Below are 22,679 nucleotides of genomic sequence, written 5' to 3' on the forward strand. Positions count from 1 at the left end.
GACATACTCTGTAGTTCTTTGACAGCTTTTTCTCTGCACTGTTTTCTATTGATTAAATAATCTCTATCAGATATGAAGCCTCTTGTTATTGGCACAGCCTATAAATTATTCAGAAGTTATATAAATTCTTATGGTGGGCATGAATTTTTAAACCCTTATTTGGCACTGGGCCAGGAGTTCTGTATTTCCCCCTTGCCTGCAAGAAAATGTGCATGTGTTAGATTTCTGTTTTCTAAAAGACAGTTTTAACTGGAGTTTGCATGTTTGAATGGATATTGTATTTGATTGCTGGTTACATTTAGGCATAAACAGGTAGGGGCTTTTGGGGAAAAGAAGTAATGAGAGATTATGTGCTCTGTACCTTTGATTTATTTGGGATGAAAGGTGTTTTGACCAGTGCCCTCATGGTGTGTACTCATGGATGCCAAGGCACTGCAGCAGCCATTCTATATGGGCGCATGATATGGAATGGATTTAGCCAGAGGGATCCTCAGCACAGGATGGGCAGAGCTGAGACAACACCCATCAGGTCACTGCTGCAATTCTGTTAGTGACTGTATACTTCAGGGCTTTCTTCTCCAGAGCTAAGTGGCCTTTGCTGTAACAACCAGGGCCCAGACACATACAACACTGCCAACCAAAGTCTAAAAGAGAAGTCAGGCATGAGAATGTACTGTGGCTCTGAAGCAACATCTCACAGAATTGCTCATGTCACAGAATTGCTCCACTATATGGGCCTGCTTTTCCCCAAGCCCAGCATCATGGCCTGGATGGTACCCAGGCACCTGTCAGGAAGTGAGCAGAGGATACAGCCAGGCTTTTGCGTAGAGCTTATTAAGACTTTGTTGCACAGGGTGCATTAATTCCTACCACCAGCTCTGCAGCCCCTGCTTTGTGCCAGGCTGGCATCCCTCTTGTGAGTGGTGGCACCTGTACCTCTTCCCTGGCTTCTGGCCAGCTCCTCGTCTCCAGGCCCACCCTGAACTCCAAACCTCAACAGCACTGGCTGCACTCCCACCACTGACTGTCTTTCTTCTGGCTACACATGCTTGTAATTCCAGACAGTCCTAAAATAAGTCAACAGCAGAAGAAAAGGGGGTCAAATTAGCTGGTTACAACTATTTTCCTTAGTTCTAATCAAGGCTCAGGTAGAATGCTATTCTGCCTTCCAATCCTGTTTTATTTTCTTTCCCCATATTCACAGCACCTGACATCCCAGAGCCTCACTCCCAAGGTGCACACTTACCACAAAATTAATTTTCAGTGCTGAGCCTTTGGAGCCATTCTGACTTTCTGAACTTTTCCTCTAACTTTAGACAGGTTTCCCTGCAGATGGATTGAATGACAAAGTCTTGGCCTACCACTAACAAGAACCCACAGAACCTTTTTCTTCTCTTTTCTGCATCCTCTGGCATCCCACAATTAGTTTTCAACAAAAATAAACAGAATTACAGGAAGACCCTGCAGGAGAGAACAGGCAGCACAAAGGCCTCTGCAGACACCACCAGAGCTGGAAGTCCTTGACTCCTGCTGCCACTTGATTCTGTATGAGCCAGAAACGTGAGCTGTGCACAGCCAGGAGGACATTTTAATTTTCTTATCTGGCCCATTGCTTTGCACCTTCACCTCTGAAATCAGGAGGTGGTGTGTTATGTACATTGCAATGAGATTTGGGCACTTGCCCAGTGATAGCATTGTACTGATGAATGATGAGAAAGGCACTTATATTTGAAAAAGGTGCTGAGGAATGCATGGCACACTTCAGAGAACAATTGTCTGGTGTCACTCCTCCTCTCAAAACAGCTTAAAACTTGCTTAAAATGCTGATCAAACTGGATGACATAGAGATGTAAAATAAATGCTGCTACAAAATTTGAAATCTTAAATGTGAAGATTTGAAAATAATTGAACATAAATCTACACATATATACACAAATATCCGTATGCATCTTGAAATGGAAATTTACAGATATATATATATACACACACAGATATCAATAGAAGGGGAATCAAGAAATAGCAGTATTACAGTCTGAAAGAAAAGGCTATGGAGTGGTCCTAGTATGTATTATTTTTTCTATTTTATTTCCACTCCCCACCAAGCCCCTGACAGCTAAACTAAATAGTTAATCAAATGAGATCAAAACAGGTAATGCCACCCCTGTTGGGAGTTCTGCAACAGAACTGTATCAGTCGGCTTTATCCCCTCTGGAGAGGGAAGTTTCATCTCCTGTGGACTGTCTGATGGCCCTTAGCTTGCCATGCTAACAGCTCCTCCAACAGGGGACAACTGCTTTTCTGTGATCTAAGCAAAGCTGAATGTACTGCATGAAACACAGTAAATAAAACTCTGTGTAGGGTCAGCTCAGGAAAGACCTTTTCTATACACGGCACAGAGAAAAGAGGATCATCCCCCAGGTTCACACAGCTCATCTGCAATGCAGAAATCACCAAAGGAGTCTGTCCCTCCAGCGTGTGTTACAGAACACACCAAAATGTTGTTACTGTCTGTTACTGCCTTGCTCCTTCTCTTAGTACGTGCCCTATCCTGGAAGTGTTCATGGTCAGCTTGGGTGAGGCTCTGAGCAACCTGGTCTAATCAAAGGGTTCTCTGCCCATGGCAGGGGAGGGGTGGAATTGGATGATGTTTAAGGTCCCTTCCAACCCAACCCATTCTGTGATGATTCTATGATTTGTATTTCTCTAAAATTCTTGACTGTCTGCACTTCCTTAGTCAAACTGACTGGTGCACACACAAGTTTTGGTAGCCCACTGATCATTCCCCATACCAGGCCACTTTGATCTTTAAGAAAGGGGATGAACCCCCATCCTGGCTGTTTTGTCTATTGACATTATCTGATGGGAGAGAGGGAGGCATTGATTGTCTATAGCTATTTCTAAATTATCTATTACTGTGGACTCCTAATCTTGCTTGAAGGCCATCAGTGTGATCACACAACAAATATGAAATAATTAAACAAACTGTCAGTAGTATTGCTCGTTTAGCCAACACAATTATATATGTCTGAGGCTGTATGCCACTGACAGAGAACCACAGTGCTGCTGTGTTTTTCTCCCCACACTTAGATGTGTAGTTCACAGTCTTTTTAAATAAGACAACTCAAAATGATGGATAAAGAGATGGAATAATAGATTTCATAGCTATCTCCACCTCTCCAACTAGCTTGGCAAAAAGAACCCTACCAAAATAAACAGGAAAAGACTGCTTGGCTAACACACATATGCTAACAGATTTTTATTATTATTTTTAAAAACTTATTCTCAGTGTTAAATAAACTGTGGAAAAAAGGATTTGATTCATGGTTGCATTAGGAATCTACTCAACCAAAGCCCCTTGTCACAAATTAAATCATAAACTAAAAGTCAAACATGATTTGTGAAATTAACAGTTATCGAGGAAATGTTCCCCAGTGCTGCATTGTGATTAGTCTCTGGCTTCTGAAATATCACCCATAATTCATGAGCTTCTCTGAAACCATGCCACTACTGCTAGTCCTGGGATGCCATGCATGATGGAAAGGTGCTGCCACAGCCAGAGAGCAATCCCTTTCCCGATGCTGGTGAGAACCAGAGGTCGCTGTGTCTTATTATTTGGGAAGGTACATGCATACACACTTCTTAGTCCCCATGCACTTCTTTAACACCTCACCCCTCCACAGGCACTCTCTTCCACCTCTCAGATTTATCAAAGGCCACAGCTGTTTCTAATTTTGAACACAGAGGCTTGGCAGAAGCCCTTTCTTTAAAAAAGCCTTTCTTTAATATAGCGACTAATAAAAAATGAAACTTAATTAACAGTCATTGGTTCTTTCAGAGTCAGTGTCTTTCAGCAGAGGGATTCAGTGCCTTTGCAGGGGGATGCAGACAGCTTAATCTTACATGCAGTGGAGATCCAGCACAAAGCAGATTTAGTGATTGTTGAAGACTAAATGGTCATTGGCAAAGCACGTTTTGGAGCCCAATGTTTTTCAGAAGCCAGGATATCCCGATAGCTTAAAGATATGGGATGCTTTCCTTTTCAAGGTGATTTTCATCCTGAAGATGTTTTCCTGCCAATAAATGCAGTATTTTTAGAAAAATAATAGTGTAACCCCATTCCCACTGCTCTGAGCACTAGATATTTTTCATAGGGAGCAAAATAGCCCCCAAGTCTTATGGGGGTAAAGAAGGAAAGCTCAGTTTCTGGCTTCACAGGCATTCAGGGCAAGAAAAAAGCTTCAGCACCTCTACAGCCCATCCCCTTTTGGCCTTTCTTCTCCATGTATTCTTACACTGTCACCACTGCCACCATCAGCTGTTTACTCTGTTCATGCAAGAGTGTACTTGTGTGTGTATACCTAGGGTTACACAACACAAAAACCAACATCACAAAGAAGAACATTCCCTGTCTTTTAATCAAAATCCCCTTTAACCTGAATACAGAGAAAATGTCCTCTGCATCCATTTTCAGGATTAAAGGAGAACATACTCCCTGTGAAGCCTGATTTCCCTTTGCTGCCCGTCTGCACACAGAGCAGGCTGTGTTAGATCTGGGCCTCTGTCCTCATCGGCAGCAAACGGGGCTTCATGGAGCCATGACCATTTATGCCACTGAGGACAGAGCATTCAGCATGCAGGTCTGAAAACATCTGAGCCAGCCTCCACCCAGTGCCTGCACAAGCTCTTTCTGGCAACTGCATTCCACCACGGATGGCAGGCTCTGCCCCAAAGGAGAAGGGGGAATCCAAAGGAAATTACTGCCTGCTCTACTAAGCTAACCCTTAGGCAGAGAGGCCTCGCTTCTCAGAACAGGAATTCATTGCTCCAGTAACAAGACTGGATGAATAGTCCATGAGGGACTGTTACCTCCATTCAACACACTTTCTTTGGATAAACAGTCATTCCCTTCTTGTGTTGAGACACTAAAAAGAGGTCACTGGTGGATGGTGGCTTTTAAAAACTGTTTAATCTTTTTTAACCACTCTCTTCTATGTGTAATAACCTGTTTAAAAGCTGGAAATAACAGAGTTCCCTACTGGGTCACCCTTTTCTATTTGGAGAACATTGATTTTTTTGCTGTTGTGCCAAGATTAATGTGGCCTGTTTGTCTGACAACAGATACAACATATTTAGTGCCCCAAATCAAGCTAAAGTGATTGTCTGAGGACAACATCCCTCTCTGGCACTGGTAATGATCTGGAGTAAAAAAATGGTCTTAAAAAAACAAAACAAAACAAAACAAAACTTTGTTACATAACTGTCACTGCAGAACCATCAGGGGATGGTTAAAACCAAAATCTGTTGCTGATGGGACAAATTTGAAGCACTTTTAGTGACCGTTGAAGGTTTCAACTGGCAAAAACTGTTAGACAAAGGAAGTTTTCCAAATTATCCACTCTAAGTCTTTTACAGCTTTGATTGAAAATGGTTCCAGATCTTACAGGTACAAACCTTCTCTCTTGTTATTTTAGAGAAAATATTGTTTTGTCCACTTTCTTCTATTTAAGTAGGAAAAGAAACAGCATGTAAGTTTCTTATAAGTAAAGGATCACTCCAAGAAAGACACTGAAGTGCTGGAGAATGTCCAGTGAAGGACAATGAAGGGTCTAGGGCACAAGTCCTGTGAGGAGTGGCTGAAGGAGTTGGTATGTTTGGCCTGGAGAAAAGCAGGCTCAGGGGGAATCTTACCACTCTCCACAACTTGCTGAAAGAAGGCTGTATCCAGGTCGGGATCAGTCTCCTGTCCCAGTTAAAAAGTGACAGGATGAGAGGAAATGGCCATAAATCGCACCAGGGAAGGTCTGGATTGGATATTAGGAGCAAATTCTTCACTGAAAGGGGTGGTCAGGCATTGAAACAGGCTGTCCAGGGAAGTGGTGGAATCATCGTTCCTGGAAGTGCTCCAAAAACATGTGGATGTGTCCCCTGGGGGCATGATTTAATGGTGAATATGGCAGCAGTAGGTTAATGGTTGGACAATGATAAATTTTCCAACCTTTATGATTCTATTAAAGTACAGAGAAGAATGTGAGAAAAGCCAGGGAAATAATGAGTGTTCATTCCTCATCCAAATACCAAATATCACCAGCAGTGGGTGAAAACACACCTGTTCCATTCTTTCAGAAACATTACCAAGTTCCAAAACCCTGATCTCCCTCCCTTTCACCCTCCCATTCTTCCTCCTTCCCTTCCCCTTCCTCTGGCAAAAGCCAGTAATACCTACAAATATTTTTTATTTTCGTAAACATCATGCAGCTTTAAAACATGGGGATGTTCTATCAACTTCAGGATGGCTATTTCCCGCTCCACCTGGAAGAAACAAAAAGAAAAAGAGAAGATTAGAAGCTTGGTCTTAGAATACTTTAGGTATTATCACACATTTTCTTCCCATTTATCCATTTTCGACTCCTCTTCATATGCAGAGGATACACAGAATTGTAACAATGTATCTTATTTAGCATGACATAATTTAACAAAAATTCAATTTATTTGGCCTCAGCACTCCCTGCCCTGCAGAACAGAAACCAGCAGAATTTCAAGGTTGAAAGAAAAGTCCCAAATCTACCAAAGAAAATTATCTGTGGAAGTTTCATGAGCATTCAAGGCCTCACAATCCAAAGCCAATGACATATTGTCAAAGTACAGAAACCCTTAACATGTCACGTAGGGCTCTCCTGACCTCCCACAGCCACAGGTGTGTGGCTGCTCTATAAGCTGCATATTCAATTAGTGTTAGAAAATCCCCATTCTGAAGAACTTGCCATGTGGGGGAGAAGATATAAAGCAGTGTGATTTTGTAGCTCCAGAACTGAGGCACATAAAGGGAAAGAAATATAAGAAGTGACATAAGAAGTACAAGGCACAACAAGAAATTAAACCAGATTACCGGAGATGCAGTGTTCAGAGCCTTAAGAGCAAGACTGTGCTTTCCCTCAATTCCCAGTCTGCCCAAGTGTGGCTACTTCCAAGAGCACGTTTTCAATGCTGAATTAACAAGTTGTGACTAAGTCCCTGTAATTAGCACAAGCCCTGTTCTCACCCAAAATTCCTATCATGACCACTAAGGGTGTTCATTAGAGATGGAGTCAGTGCAATTCCTCAGCTGTTAGCAAAATTGCTCTGCTGCTTGAAACTACTCTGTAACTGCTGTGATATGACCTAGGCTAAGTCGAAGGGAGTTAATGTAGCACCGTGGAGACTTTGGATATGTGAAATAAACTCTGCAACAAGATGCGGTCTAAGCATTGCACAGTCGGGCATGCCAAATTTCAAGGAATCCACAAAGGCAGGAAAAAGACCTAAAGAAGCAAACAAGGACAACCAGGTAGGATTTTTTCCAGTCCTTTAAATAACCAATTGTCCCAGAGCTGCTATACTGACAAACAAACCATGAACAAACTACAAAACCATCCCTTAATGCCTCCCTTGGAGGGATCAGATGCGTAATTAGGAACTTGCCCCAGTGCACCTTTAGTTCTTGATGTCCTTTAATTTCCTGAGAGAACGTCCTCTGCTAAGCCTCAACATGGACAACTTTACCTGAATGCAAGTAAGATACTCTGCAGGAAATTAGAAATTGGTAGTTTGCAGCACTGTGCAGGGGAGGATTTCCCAGCATGTTGGTTATCACCCCAGATCTCTCTTCCTCTACAGTACCACATAAAAACAGCAAAAGCAACTTTTGCAATACATCATCCTTAGCCTTCCTCACATACCAGGAAGGAAGAAAGTATATTTGTACATCTGCCAATCTCAGTCTTTCAAAGACACTTATTCCCCTCTCCAGAGTCAAAAGTCATCTGAGAGATTCCACTTCCACACTTGGGAACTCTGAAAATAGCTCCTTCAGAGAAGTGGGGAATGCATTTAAACATGTATGTATGCAGTTCAGCACTGCCAGCACTGCTAGGAATTCAGTGATATAAGTGCTTGATGGTGACAACTCTGTGGGTGTTAACTTACTCATGACCAGCACTCTGATGAAAGCTACTTATACAAACAGGAAACAAAAGCTGTGTAGATTTCAACTGTTCAGCTATTTCACCACAGATCCAGGGGGTAGCTAGTTTATTCCATTTTTGCCTCCTCTTCAAGACCTGTTACTCTTCTTTCTTACAAGATATGCACTAATACTTGCAGAGAGCTTGTTAAGCCCTGTAATTGATAAAAGTTGGATTTGCTTCAAAAATTAGGAAAAACAAAACAGAAGAAGCACCCACTCTCACAACACTCTCCCAATAGTACTGAGATTCACCATAAGCAACATGTACTGCAGCTGCTCAGAAACTGCAACTCCAATGAAGGTCCTTTTGGATGGGGAAGAACAGGTATTTCATGTGGAATGTGACCAGTGTATTAGCTATGGCAAGGATAATCCAACCACAGCCTATGAAAACTAAAACTCCCTGCAGCTGGACTGTATAGCTGCATTGGCGATTCCTTCCAAGAAACCTCCTGGCTGGTTCAGTGGCAATGTAAATTCAGATCAAGTGAGTGATGGATGGCAGCATCCAGTAAGGGTCCTGCTTGGTTACTGTCTTAAAATATGAGAAGTGGCAGTGACTACCACTTGGAGGAGGGAATTCAGCTACAGCACTGAGAGGCCTATGTTTGGCAACAGAAAATCACAATAGAAAGACAGTATCTACTTATCACCTACAGATTTATTTTAGGAACCAACTGAAAAGACTTAACCCAAGTTGCTTTTCTTCCATCACAAGTGTAAGAGTGTAGAAGGTTCTATTTTTAAATTCCTGGGAACTAAATCTAAGAGGAAATACAGTTTTGGAGGTCTCAATTTCAAGCCAGGTATGTAGAGAGCATCTGTCTTGATGTGCCTAGCAGCATTTGACTGCAGTGTGTTCAGTTCAGTGGTGTGTTGTCTGCGCCAGTCAGCTTTCCACAGTCTGCTACCTCTTCTATCTGTAAACCAAGGACAAAACTGATCTACTCATCTCAAGTAAGGCTTTCAAGTAATGCCCTTCAGTGAAAGGGCATTTATAAAGGAAAAATGTCATTACTGTACTTCTTGTAGTCCAGGATTTTGCCTCATGTAGAGGCACAAGACACTAGTGGTTATATTATTTTAGGATCTAGAGATTCCCAGTTCTATAAACAGCAATCTGATAAAGCTCATCCTCAAAAAATCTTACAGCAGTATCCTGCCTCTTTTTCCTTTTAAAGCAAAACAAGAGTTCAGAGAAATATGCAACAGATCACCTTCTCAGAATTACTACTACAGTCAGTACTAATGGGTGACTCCCCTGGAACCTGTTAATTTTTTATATCCCTGCAAAGAAGCCAGTAATTGATACGGGTTGGACACAGACTGGAGATCTCAATAGTGATGTCACTGATGCACGGCTCAGGAGGATCTAGCAGCCATCATGTCACGAGGAAAGGAGAGGTATCTGAACTCGGTGGCAAAATGAGAGGCCTGAAATAGCATGCAGCTTTGCCTTCTTCCCCAGAGCTTTGCTAGCCCCTGGCCTGTCTTTTTTGCGCAGCCCTGTGTTTGCAAGCCATGGAATGCTGTCCAGCTCTGAGCTGGCAAGGACAGGAGAGAGGAGAAACCCTGCAGGGGTGTTTGCTTTAATGCACATGCAATTATCAGAAAGCAGGGCAAGCTCAGAATAGCTTGTCTAGGGAGGCTCAGAGCCTGTGATAAACAGGAAGCATGGAGAAACATTTGCCTAATGGTTAAAAGAGAAAGGAATAAAGCAAAGTTTTTCTGTTGCATGAACACTGGGTCACATCACAGGATCCCAACTACAGCCAGGGTTGCCCCATGCCATGGTGGGCCACTGACTGTGCCTTGAAACTGAGAGAAAAAGCTGTGAAAGGCTGTGCAGGGCAAAAGGAGACACACTGGAAACATGTAGCTGTGCAGGTGCCATGCAGGTGCCAATTAGAGGTTCTAAAAATCTGTGCAGGAGGTTGATTTGACAGGATGCTCCAGTGATTCAGCTAATGACAAAGTGCAACACGGGGGCACAATGCGACCCTTAGAGGAATCATGCAGTACTTTACGTCCCTCTCCTCCATCTCTACTTCACTGTCATTCTCCCCCAGAGGAAATCGCATCTCTCTGCTTTAAGCCCATCTTGTCAGAAAATTTGCACTGGCAACAAGTGCTCTGCTCTCTTGCCTTTTGAGTCAGGCACACAGGGTGTTAATTCACTTTGAAGGCAAGGAGGGCAGGTCAGGGGAGCCTGATAGTTTGTCTCAGAGAAGAAGGAAGTTTCCTTTTCTCTTGCATTCATTAGGTCAGTAACTATTGGGTCACTCATGACCCATCTGCTCCTTGAAAAATGAAGGCTCACAGCTGTCTGATATTGCCAGGATGTATTTTATCTACCAAACCTATGCAAGCACTATGCAAAAACCATTCCTAGCAGCTTCTCAAAGTACACCTTCATGAAAAGAGCTGGGGGACAGCAGTTGACATTTCTCCTTGGAAGCTATGAAGCTCACCAGCAGCACACCAGAAAGCCCTCTCTTTCTCCATTAGAATCAGTAGCTCCTATATGGCTCAAAACACTGGCTTGAGAAGGAATTCCAGAGCTGCAGAAATGCTGAAGGGCAGCAAAGCCCTGCAGGATGCACACTTGTTAAGCTGTTTTCCCTACTCACAGAGCAAAATGGTGCAGGGAGAGAAGGCATGGTAGGTTTTCTAGTGAAAATCAAGCTCTCTCTAATGTTGACCCTACTTTGAGGTAAGTAATCAAATACTTTTCAGAACTCATGCCTGTCCCTCAGTTATGAGAAACTCATCCAGGACATGACCTTTTCGGAATTCAGAATTCTCTACGCTCAGAATGAACTTCAAAGGATGCAGAGATTTGGCTGCTTATCCAACTCCTCAGGCTAGAACTCAGGTTGGAAACCTTGTACCAGAGCACCTACTTTCTCCAATGTCTGGCCTGCTATGCAGTAATTTGCATTTCCATGATGAGGGCACAGAAAGCAGAGTAAATCACTCTGGTATTTCACTGAGTTGAAGTGGCAAAACCAAAGGCATCTTATAGGAAGAAACTAATATTAGGTTCTCTGAAAATCTGTGTTCCTGCCATAGCAGAAATATCACAGCAAAATACCTGGGGTTTTATTAATTTGGTACTTATGCTTTCATGTTATGTGGGACTGAGAGTTAAAAATGGTGAAAATGCCCGGCTTTGGTGAAGACTGTATAGGTCACTTGTTCGCTCTTGCCCATAATGACAGAAATAGGCTACTCCTGAGATCAGAAGAGAACAGCATTAAAGCAGAAATGGCTTTATACAACAAGTAACTGCAGGCCCATTATGCCCTGTAGGGTCATCACTGCTGTGATGGGACATCGCTCCTCCAAACAGATTAAGCTATTACCAGATCTAAGCAATACCAAAACATCTAATGCATTATATCAGTTGCATCCACAATTTCTATGGGAGCATAAATAGAGTTGAAATGGAAAAAATATCAGGGTTTAAATGATTAAAATATCTTCCTCTGCAGCTCTGAATTTGGCTGATTTTTTGCTCAATATGACCTTTCATTACCTTTATCCAAAACTTATTCAGTAGTCTATTATGAATGCAAATGGAGAACCATGAAAGTTATGCATCTGTGGGGAGTATTTCTTGCTGCTGCTGTGGCCATTAACCTCATATTTCTGAATATTCTGAGCCAGATTCAAAATGTATTGAAGTCAACAAAAGACATCAATTGACTTAAGTGGGATTTGAATCAGACCTTCTAATGATCATTAAGTGGTATCTGGAAGAAATCTTGTATTAAACAATTTTGATGAATTAAATGTTTTAACATGAATTCAGGTTTTCTGTTAAGTACCAGTAATTAAAAAAAGATTTTACAAAAAGTAGATAAATGAGGAGAAAAACTAGACTTAGATCTTCATAGAATCAGACAGCTAGACAATGCTTTACAAAATACTTACAACAAACAGACAGAATTACTGGAAAGCTGAGTGATTCTTCATTTTACTGAGGGCTCTATTGTGGGCTCATTCTATCACAATTTTTGTTTGCATGTCTGCTTCTCAAAGCTATTTCTCCATAAATGAAAATGAAAATAGGTATGTGTGAGAAGCAAGACGCATATTCGATTTTAAAATTTTCATGTGCAGACTTCTATAACATGAAGCTTGAGAAGGAAAATTTACTTTCCACAAACTAGTATTATATCAAAATGTCAGTTTCTGCTTGTTTATCTCCATAAACCCTTCAAAACTGCAGCTCTTAAACTCCACTGAATATCAAAATTTAGCATGAAGTTTGAGAGTATGAACTTGACTGGATGGATACTGTGTTAATTTTCATGGAAATCCTTTCTGCTGTTGCCAAAGCAGCTCCACACAGGATTCATGGCCTGGCCTGACACATGGATTCCAGGGTCTTGAAGGGAGAGATCCTGCAGGTTATCCAGCCATGGAAAATCCTACCCAGGAACGTCACAGTTTAACTCTGTAGTTGACACCTGCTGTGTTCCTCAGGGCTCTGCCATCAGCTCCTGAGTAAATATGGCACTTTGACTTATCTGCAGCGTATGCTGCTTTAAGAAGCATCAGGGCTTCATGCAAGAGACACTGATGGGAGCTGACAAGGAGTGGATTTATTCATTCAGCACTTGAGATGATCTGCTGCCCGGTGGTACACAGCTAACGAGTGACTGACACACAAGTCTCTGCCAGCAGTCAGCAGAATAGGCCCCTTTCACTGGAAGGCAAATAGCCTCCCTGTGCCTCCTGTCACCTTCAGTGAGTGCCACATCCTGGCTGCCACCGCCAAGTAGTGCAGGACACAAACCTGCAGTCACTCTACAAGAGAAATAACTTGATCTTTGACTTGCCTTTCTTTGTCCCTCCTTATCCTGGGTTTTAATGTACGCAGTGCTTTCTATAACTCATATGCATCCAGCCTGGTATTTATGAGAAGCCCAGCACCCCCACGCAGCAGCCGTAGCCAAGTCTGTGTGAACACTGGTAACCACTGCTCCAAAGCAGCACACTCAGTCCCTGCCGTGTGCGCAGCCCTCCTTCCACACCACATCTACAGTGCTCACCCCAAACGGAGAGCTGTAGGTCTAGTCCACCCTAGCAAGGCACAGAATCAAAGAATCACAGAATAACCTGAGTTGGAAGAGACCCACAAGGATCATTAAGTCCAACTCCTGGCCCTGCACAGGACACCGCAAGAGTCACACCATGTCTCTGAGAGTATTGTCCAAATGCTTCTTGAACTCTGTCAGGCTGGTGCTGTGACCATTGCCCTGGGCAGCTTGTATACAAATGTATGCTGGGCTCATTTCAGGGGTGTATATGACCCTGTGCAGGAAAGGAGTGCAATTCATAACTAATTTTCCCCAGTAGAAGTTACTTCTTCTGAAGAGAGAAGGTATAACCCTGAACATTTAATGCCTTGTGGGCTGCTATGCTAAGCTACAGAAAAACAGTCACTCCACACAGAGAAATAAGCTGTGAAATTAAGGGGTACGGAGAGTTCAGCTTCAAATAATACAGGTGCAGAACTTCTTGTATTATTTGAGACATCACCGATTTAGTATGGGCAACACCAAAGGTAACACTGGAATGCTGGAGCCAAAGAGTGTGTGGAGAATGCAGAAGATGCTGAATCTTATTAAGGAAATATGGACAAGCACAAAGGAGTCAGTATAGCACAGCGCAGCAAAATGTTCTGCCAAAAATATAGTGTGGAGCTTCTGAGAGCATTGGTTGGGGATATGATAAGGCAGAGGGGTTCCCAAGAGCATCTAGGAATGGGACTGAGACAGTGAAGTGATGCTGACTGCACCATAGACGAGATCCTTGAGGGAGTCCACCATCAATAGGAAGAGAAATTTAAAAGCACAGCTTTGGAAAAGCTTCAAAGGATGACTACTCTACCATTTCCTATGTGTCTCAGCTAGCGTCTTTCTCCCCCTTCCTTTTTTCTCCATTAGTCACACTGGCCCCGTTTAGCTCTTTGGCATTGTCTTACACAAATGTCCTTTACATTTTCTGTAATACTCTTCCAGAAACAATCAATGGGATTGCTGCTATTCCCTTCTCTACATCTTTCCTTAACAGAAATCTCTGGTTCCCTAAGAAGAAATAAGGCAGGTAATAAATGCTTCAGGAGAGGGCAGAACAGCTGGAGCTCTGCAGAGATTGGAGGCAGAATGCAGACTCTATTCCTGTCTTGCTCTTCTCCACAACAAGCTTAACAACATCATTGATTTCAAAGAGTGGAAAACAGGTAATACGATTTTTGTTATTTTGCTATATTCTTCTGCCATTCATTTTTGGTTGCCCCTTACCTCTTTAGATAGATATTTGTATGTATTTATCAATTAGGATCTCGTTTCAGCTGAACTAATAAACTTAGTGAGATACTAACAGCTGATGTCTAGAAGGGATTCTCCAGCCCAGTAGTCCCTCACAGCTGGCAGTGACAGAAGCAGAGTCTGAAGCAACCCACAGCTCACCCCTTTGTTTCCAAAATAAGGTGTTGAAGCACAACTGCATCCCCCAGAGGGACACTATCCCAGACAAAGAGCAGCATGGACCTCACTCAGGAACTGAGAAAAGGCCAAGGGCAACACTTCCACGGAGTTCACGTTTGCACTTTGCTTTGCAATAGAGAGGGAGCCTTGAGGGGAGGCCTGGCAGCTGCAGGCAGAGGCATCAACAGCTGACTTCCTGCCAAACTGTGGAGCCAGTGGCTGGCTGCTCGGGGAGGCCAAGCAACCTCCAGCCCAGTTCTTCTGCCCCTGCAGCTGCCAATGGTTTCTATCACCCTGCAGCAGAAATAGCAGCTCCCACCTCACGTGCACCAGCTCTACATTAGTACTTCCATGTCCATTCCATCTTAGGGACACTGATCCCAAGAATCCTTGTTCTTATCTGTGATAAGAAATCAGTCTGCTTTGTCCATAGTTCTGCATAGTTCCCCCAGTGTGCCTCTCTAGTGACATGACCGTATCTGTGTATCTCTGTAATGACACAAACCAGCGCTTCAGTTCCAGCCATCCCTGTCCACTGATCTGGATGTGGGATTATAACTTTTTCATGGAGACCCACCTCAACCACAAGCATGTTTTTTCATATCCTGCAAAACATGGGAAATCAGCAGTAACCACTTAATGTCCCTGGGCTACCTACCTGCTTGGATGTAACCAAGAGCAGATGAGCTTAAAGCCTGTTCTCTCAGCTCTGCTGACTCACACAACAAAATTAGTGGTCTTAGCCTCAGCTCCAGGTCAGGATTAAGCTACTGGTGGACAGTTGGCTGTCATAAAACTTTCCCCTCCCTCAGCTACTGCACCTCAGTTTAGAGAAAAGGCACAAGCTTTCAAGATGATGCTAACCCTGACAGAACAGCTTTGTCCGTGGTGCCTGTCACTTCTTCCATCACATAAAGGATACAGCAAACACAGCAGCACTGTCTGGGAGTTTTCCATTGGGGTTTAATCTTCAAAAGAATGACTAATAAGGCAGGAATTGAAGTACAAAGCAAGAGGCAGAAAGAGAGAGGAGGAAATAAAATTGCCTATTTTGCCTCAGTCTTGAGGCAGCCTGTGCTCCCTCCCTGCCTCTCCAGGTTCAGCCTGCAACAGAAGACATTACAGCAAGACTTGTACTCCCCTCAGTGAAGACAACATCTTCCTCTGTTTTGTACAAGCAACAGAAGCTGCAGAAAATTAGTCCATTGCTGCCATCAGCAACCAGGATCTCTCACAGCTGGGAGTTAAGAGATCAAAGACAGCAACGAAGGAACATTTTGTTTCTCAGTTATTTTATCTCTGCTCCTCTCATATCCTCCTCATCACACACCAGTCCCTTATTGCTGGAGGTGCTGATGACATCTTGCAGACTATCAACATCAATATCAGGATCAAGAAGCCTCTTGGCAAGCAAGGTTTACAAACAATTGTAAAGATAGTTTCTCGAGCATCTCAAAACAAGTGATGGGGATAAGCTAAGTCATTCCTTCTCCTCATTGTCTGAACCTACTTAGGAAACGAGAGCTCAAGACACCTCTGGCCATATCCAGCATATGCTCTGGTGCTGAACACAGTTATTTTTCATATCTTCATTCTGTTTTCCAATACATTATTCAGTCAGGACAGGCTTTCAGAAGTACTTGGCATTGGCCTATCTCCTTATCTCAAAGTCTGTGGGATTCTTACTACTAATTGAGACCAGAGACAGCCAGTAATGATTGGCAAATTCCATTTTTAACTTCTAGGTCTCAAGAGATGGGTCTTGTAACATGAGGCCTGCCTTTCTATTTATGAACCTGCGCCTCAGACATTACTTCTCAGATCCTGCAGTATTTCAGAACCATTCTGAGTTCTGATGGTGAATTCTTCAGCTTCACCATACTAAGCCATAGCCAAGCATACTCCCTACCCTAAAACAGGTCCTCTTTTCCACATAGTGACAATCACTTCTGCAGTATGGTCCTGAGTTACCTTTGTGACTCCAAAACAACCTATATTGTTATGACAAGTCCTGTACTGCAGTGCAGATGCACCCACCAACACAGCATTATTGCATAGAGATCAGGGAGAGCAATGAAATTGAGGCATTTTAAATTTGAGGAGGTGGTATTTTTATTATTTCTGAAGAAGTTGTGGTTGTACATCTTCAAAATAGTCATCTTAGGTGCCATTATTTGAGTCTTTTCCCATTCCTTTGTATCTGTCCTATGTATCACATCTAACACAGAATTCACAGCAATTTGGCTTTTGATGAAGAGCAAAGACAGGATGCAACACTTTGGTACATCAGGCAAAAAAGCATCACTAAAGAAAGTGCTAATGACTCAAAAATTACATAGCTAGAGCAACAGGAAAGTTCCAACGTTTAGCAAATTAGCTTAATTCCCTGAAGACCATAGACTTGGATGGAGATGCATATTCCAGTTGTTCCTGAAAGTGGCAGAGAATGCATCCCAAAAAAAGATGAGAATTTGAAAACTGGGGTTCACTTAAATCATACCACCTTAGGCCTGTACACCTTGGGATGATCTGGCACATGTACATGCATCCTGCTTTTACAATCTAAATCAAACTCCCTTGCACCTGCCAAGTACTTAAGAAAACACTTATATGTGCAGATTGAAAATGCTCGCAAACAATTTGCTGAGAAGATGGCCGGCTAAATATGAAACCATCAATATTTGAAATGGACAGCTTTGGTAGATGTAACCCCCTCAACTTCCTCCCACCCCAACTTTTCAGTGTTTTCTTGAAGAGATTACATTAATCAGTCAGCTGAACCTTGTTCCCAGATGTCTGGAATATGTGAACAACAACCTATGAATCAGAGAGTTTTCCAGTACTCCGCATTATGGTCACAACAGAGTTTTGGAATGAAAAGGCAAAGGATGCTGTTCATGTCATCCTCTCTCTACAGAAAGGAAAACCAATTACCTCTCTTTATAGGAGACATAATTAGCTCCATTCTTTCCCATGGAGAAAGCCTTCTCCCCAAGCTTATACTGCCTCCCACACAAACACAGGACAGACAAAAAAGCAACCAGAATCCTGCTGAGGTGGATGCCATGCTGAGGAAACCCAGCAGTAGCCTCAGATATGTGGAAACACTGCCTATGTTGTGAAGTTCATGTGCTGAATCCTGGCTTATGCAAAGGTATTTGTGAAGAAAGTGGCACAGAGATGCTCTCCTTGCACAGAACTCAGAGTATCAGCAGTTGGTAAGGAATTGTGGTGATTTTAGGAGGCCATCCCTCTTCTCTGCAGAGGTCTACATAACCATTAAACAGAGTTTTTCCCTTCCATGGTAACAATCTTACTCCATCCCAATCTGAGGGTTATCCACAGTTTTGTCCTGTCCTTTGGTATTATTCTGCTGCCCACATGTTCCTGGATTTAGAGTAGGGCAATCTTATACGTCCAAAATGGGAGTCTGTTCTTTATTTTAGAGTGCATTCCTTATGCTACCACAGAAACCACATAAAAACAACCCCATTCTGTGAAATCCTAGAGACTGTGAGAACCCTTTTTTTTGACTATTCCTCCTCTGGTTTTGCATTCTTATTCTTGCTAACGTTTCCAAATTGTTAACCACTTTTTTCCTAAGGCAAGAGTGATTTTCCTGGCAATTTTCCACATATTTTCCATGTTCCCTCCAGGATGGCTGGGGACTTGGAACTTGTAAAAAGTGTTTTACTTCCATTTCAAGAAAGTGTTTGAAGTGCATGCTTAGTCTACACCATGACTTTACAGCAATAAAAGCAATAAAAGACAGAGAAGTGATGAAAGAAAGGGAGAAAAAAAATCACCTTGCAAGTTCTAGCAAACCTGTAGGAGAGTAACACATTTGGTTTGAAATGGTGGCCAATGTGAATGTTTTTGGTGGCCAACCAGGATGTGGGGATAGCCTTTACTTCTGATCCATTAAACATGCATTTTGTAAAGCTACTTTTTTTGATGAGATTCCTTTGGACATGTCTTCATTTACTGTCGTCCCTCCTCCTTCTATAGGAACAGTGACCTGTTTGAGAAACCTGAGATGTCTCCACAGGGTATAATTTAGCACTCTGCAGGCTTGCCAAGATCCCTGGAGCTCTCTTGTGTCTCTCTGATCCCTTACCTTGCTCACGATCTGCAAATGATCAGTCAAGTAAAGCTCACACAAGAGGAGGCTGCTGCCTACCTACTAAAGGACTAAGTTTGTCAGTTCTACCTTCAAACAAATGAGCAAAGCTTCAATTACAGAAAAATACAGAAAGCTCTGATACAGTCTTATTAAGGAAATATGAAGCAGTTCTCTACATCTGAAATTAGCAAAAGAGGAAAAAATCACACAGCCCTCCCTTAGAAGTGTTCTGAATATTTTCAAATATGGCAATGTTCATTGGAGAGACAAAGAAAATGTGTAGTACATAGCTGTGTCCTCTCTTTGATCGTAACTGTAATGGCTCTTCCTCATGCTTTTCCATGACAAGTTTGGATATTCTCCAGGACTCCATACGGGATTCAGCACTTCCAATCAGCTCTCTAACGTGATCACTCTGATGGTGGTCTCCTTCAGACCTGAGGAGACACCCAGTTTGTAGCAAGTTTCCTTCTGGGGGAAGGGTCTGATGTTACAGGAGAACCCAGGACCTCAGAGGTGACACAGGACTGCAAGAATCTACAGAGAGTTTACATGAATGAATGAGTTTGAATTTCAAATGTAGGCCAGAAGCAGCCCCCACCCAGCCTAATTATTTCTCCCTCACACTGTTTATTCAACCAAAAGGATTTTCAGATGACCTAAGGGGATTGCCTTCATGGGTGAGTGTGCATTTTACCAGAAGTCCTATTTGGCAGAATGACTTTTATTGTAAGCATTTTGGTTCTGTTGCTCCCACCATGTGCTGCTTTTCTTGGCCTTCTGGCTGTCCCCAAATCCTGTGTGAACTTCCCTTCCCACAGCACACCAGGGGTCCAGCAGATGCACAAACTACATAGTTAAACAATCACTTTATGCCTCAAGCACTGCCAAACAGTTTCTTGTGCAGCTTAAGAGGGCATATACAGCTGCTCTGCTACAGAAAACCAGGGTGCCCTTCTAGAAGCACCTTCATTTTCGTTGAAATGGCACCTGCATTTTACAGGAGTGATCCTGAATCAGCAAAACTAATTTGGCAAGGGGTTAAAATAGGAATTGTATTTTATTTTTAACTGAGTTGGAGAATTTCCTTATTTCCTTTTTCCCTTCCCCTTATGACACCTCTTAAAATAGAATTGCTTTCCCCAGCCCCAAACCCACCTAATGCCAAGGAATCAAGTTATGTTTCTTGAGTCCTTTGTTCACCTAAACAGTATGGGGGCGTGAGATAAGTCCTTGTCGAAGCCAGCAACAATTAAAACATCAGCACCACGAGGAGCAGCTGCCTTCTGTGCAGTCAGCTCTGCAAGCTGCTCCCAGTCCTCTCTGTGCCGTATTGGAGCAGCCAACTCTTCCTGGGGCATCCCCACAACCAGCTCTGCAATGGGCCTTGAGCTGCTCTCCTCACATCCAGCCTGCCTGCTCGTTAATCATTTGGGATCATTTTGGGATCTGACTGCTTCTGTCACAGCTGCAGACACCTAAAGACTGAGGATGTTGTCTCCTCCTTGCCACACAGAGCTGTTCTCCCTTCCCCAACTGCTTCTAAAGAGAAACAACCCCCCCACCTTTTTTGTTGTCGTTGTTTTGGGGGGTTTTTTTGTTTGTTTTTTGGTTTTTTGGTTTTTTCTTTTTTGTGCTGCAACAGAGGAAGCAGAGGACCTTAGAAGCACCAAAAAGAGTTGTACTGCACTCCTCCCAGGCTGTGCCTGGCTCTCGGTTATACTGACATCCCAACAGAGTCAGGGCATTAAAACATATGCCTGGAAGAAACCTCCCACACAAAAGGCCACTCTAATTCCTGCAGAGGGGCACTAAAGACTCTGCCAGTTTCCTATCCAGGTATGTCAGGAACACATGTAAATACCAGCTGCTGGATGAAACACAACTGCTATGCCCCATCAGTCCCTGGAGTGTAATATCATGGTAATCAAAACAAAGTCAGAGCTTTTGTGTGGCTCTGAGACAGGTGACTTTACTGCCTTCAATGCAGCAGAGACTTGAGAAAGTTGGCTGTGCCCCTCAAGCTACTGACAAATGTAACTGCTTGGCAAAATGCACTATGCAATACTGAAAGGGAAGTCCTCTTACAGTAATAGCTTTTCCAAACCAGAGATCAGTCACCAGCCAGAACAGGACCGCCAAGCATTTCCAAAATGTAAGGCACAATCCCATTTTTCAACTTACCAACAGAAAAACGAGAGAGCTGCAGAAGACCTGAAGTGCTGGTGCAAAGCAGATGCAGCGATGTCAGAGCTTCTATTCCCTCTGCAGCACTGGCTGAGCACAAACAACAAACCACCCCTTCACTGTCACAGATGACCCCTTACAATGTGGTTATTTTGTCCTGCAGGACAAATAGCAGGAATCCAGAGAGAAATTAAGAAAAAGAAGCACTTTCCACAGACCCCCAGGGCAGCTTTGATGCACTTGGCCAGTACAACAGTTCCACTTAAACACAGTGGTTTAATCCAGAGAGAGGATTTAACATTTCTTTGATGGTGACTTCCACCTGAATCCCTTTCTTTCCCTTCAGTGACACCCTTCTCCACTGCCTGCTCCCTCACAGCCCTCAACAGCTCTGGGAGTGGCCAGGTGCAAGGTAGTGTAATCTAGTCTATTCAGGGATGATTGCCATCCTTTTTGCATTTTGCTCTTTTGTCCTTTCCAAGCAAATAAACTCTGGGACCTTGTACAAGCCGTCACTTCAGAGCAGTGTCACTATCACATGGACAGCAGCCCCAGGACCAGCAGGACACATGTGAGCAGCGGGCTGTGTTAGGAAGCATCAGCACTGAACACCTCACTGGGGGCTGCTGTCAGTCACTGTAAAGAATCATTGAGAAACACTAAAAGGTTTTCTGTAATACTTCTTACAGTTAGTATTTGCTTCCTTGCTGGGAATTCAAGTGCTGTCAGTGAAAACTTCACCAGATGCTGACAAATTCCCCCATCAGGAATGCCCCTGAGGAAGGATGTTTCCCCTGTGGCTGCTCTCCTGCAGGAGGCAGCAACAATTAATGCCCACGGTTTCAAAAGGTCCAGTAACGTTGGGTTCTCTGCACTGAAGTACCCTGGGGGCAGATTTTCAGCTGCTGAACTACCCACAGTTAAGATATTAAGAAGAATCCCCTTTCCAGTGAGGGACAATATAAAAATTAGATTTCCAAGTTTTTCAGACATGGTAGTGGACTGTTCTAATGAAAATCTGGTCTAAGAATGGAAGCTGAGCCCCTCTGAAAAGTCTATGCCTATGCCTAAATTTTGGAGGTGATAAAAGGCTGCTGAAGGTAGCTACTAAAGGTAGGAGTAGTCAGTCTCATTATAGCAAATGTTTGCTACACACTCCTCAAGAAAAGAACTCCAAATACAGGACAAATCTATACTGTTTGGCATAAATACACATCTAAAGCAGAGGGAACACTAAAATGAAAGAAGTGCAATACCTTCTATTGCATAAATATACATAGTTCCAAACTTGAATTCCAATGACATGTGCATCCAAATCCACCTCTGGCGTAACTCCAAACAAAATCATAACAACCTAAACCCTGGAGGTGTCATGGGGTGGGGTTAAAGTTGGAATGATTATCTGCAATGATATCCAAAGGAAGCCATAAAGCTGTCTAAGGCTCTCCTAACTTAGTCTGGATTCACTGGGTCTGTTAAGACTTTAGCAAATGCTATCATCAATATCGGCTTGCTCTGACAGGATGTATAAGGGAGGCTGTGAGGCTGAGGTGCTGATTTGTGATTCAGAGTCCAGCTTCACTTTCTGATTTTCTTAATAGCTTCTTTTGCTCTGCGTGGGCTACTTAATCTATCTGTGTCATAGTTCAGTATCCAGAGAATGCAGACACTAAGATATTGGATTTTACCCACATTTTCCTGCCTTTTTACATGCATTGCCTGTTTAGATAGAAATACTTCAGGTCAGAGGTGGTCCCTTGTTCTGTCTTTAAGCACAGCTATGGTGTCTGGTATGCCAGGACACATGCTAAGACACACCCTCTGACAAATGAAGAAATGACATTTCAAATGTCACCACTAACTCAAC

General features: G+C 43.0%; 1 protein-coding gene across 9 annotated transcripts in view; it reads right to left on the minus strand.

Moving 5' to 3' along the window:
* The window catches only part of BRSK2 (BR serine/threonine kinase 2), a 301,974-nt gene that overhangs the window by 96,469 nt on the left and 182,826 nt on the right, over positions 1-22,679 (minus strand). For all 9 annotated transcript variants that reach the window (XM_088057991.1, XM_005522357.3, XM_005522356.3 and 6 more), the window contains exon 3: positions 6,224-6,309. In XM_088057991.1, the coding sequence (XP_087914117.1) occupies positions 6,224-6,309 (86 nt within the window). The remainder of the gene's footprint in view (positions 1-6,223; positions 6,310-22,679) is intronic.

Source organism: Pseudopodoces humilis, chromosome 7, assembly GCF_049639895.1.
Source record: "Pseudopodoces humilis isolate 2021_Gansu_Grassland_sample_001 chromosome 7, ASM4963989v1, whole genome shotgun sequence".
Lineage (NCBI taxonomy): Eukaryota > Metazoa > Chordata > Aves > Passeriformes > Paridae > Pseudopodoces > Pseudopodoces humilis.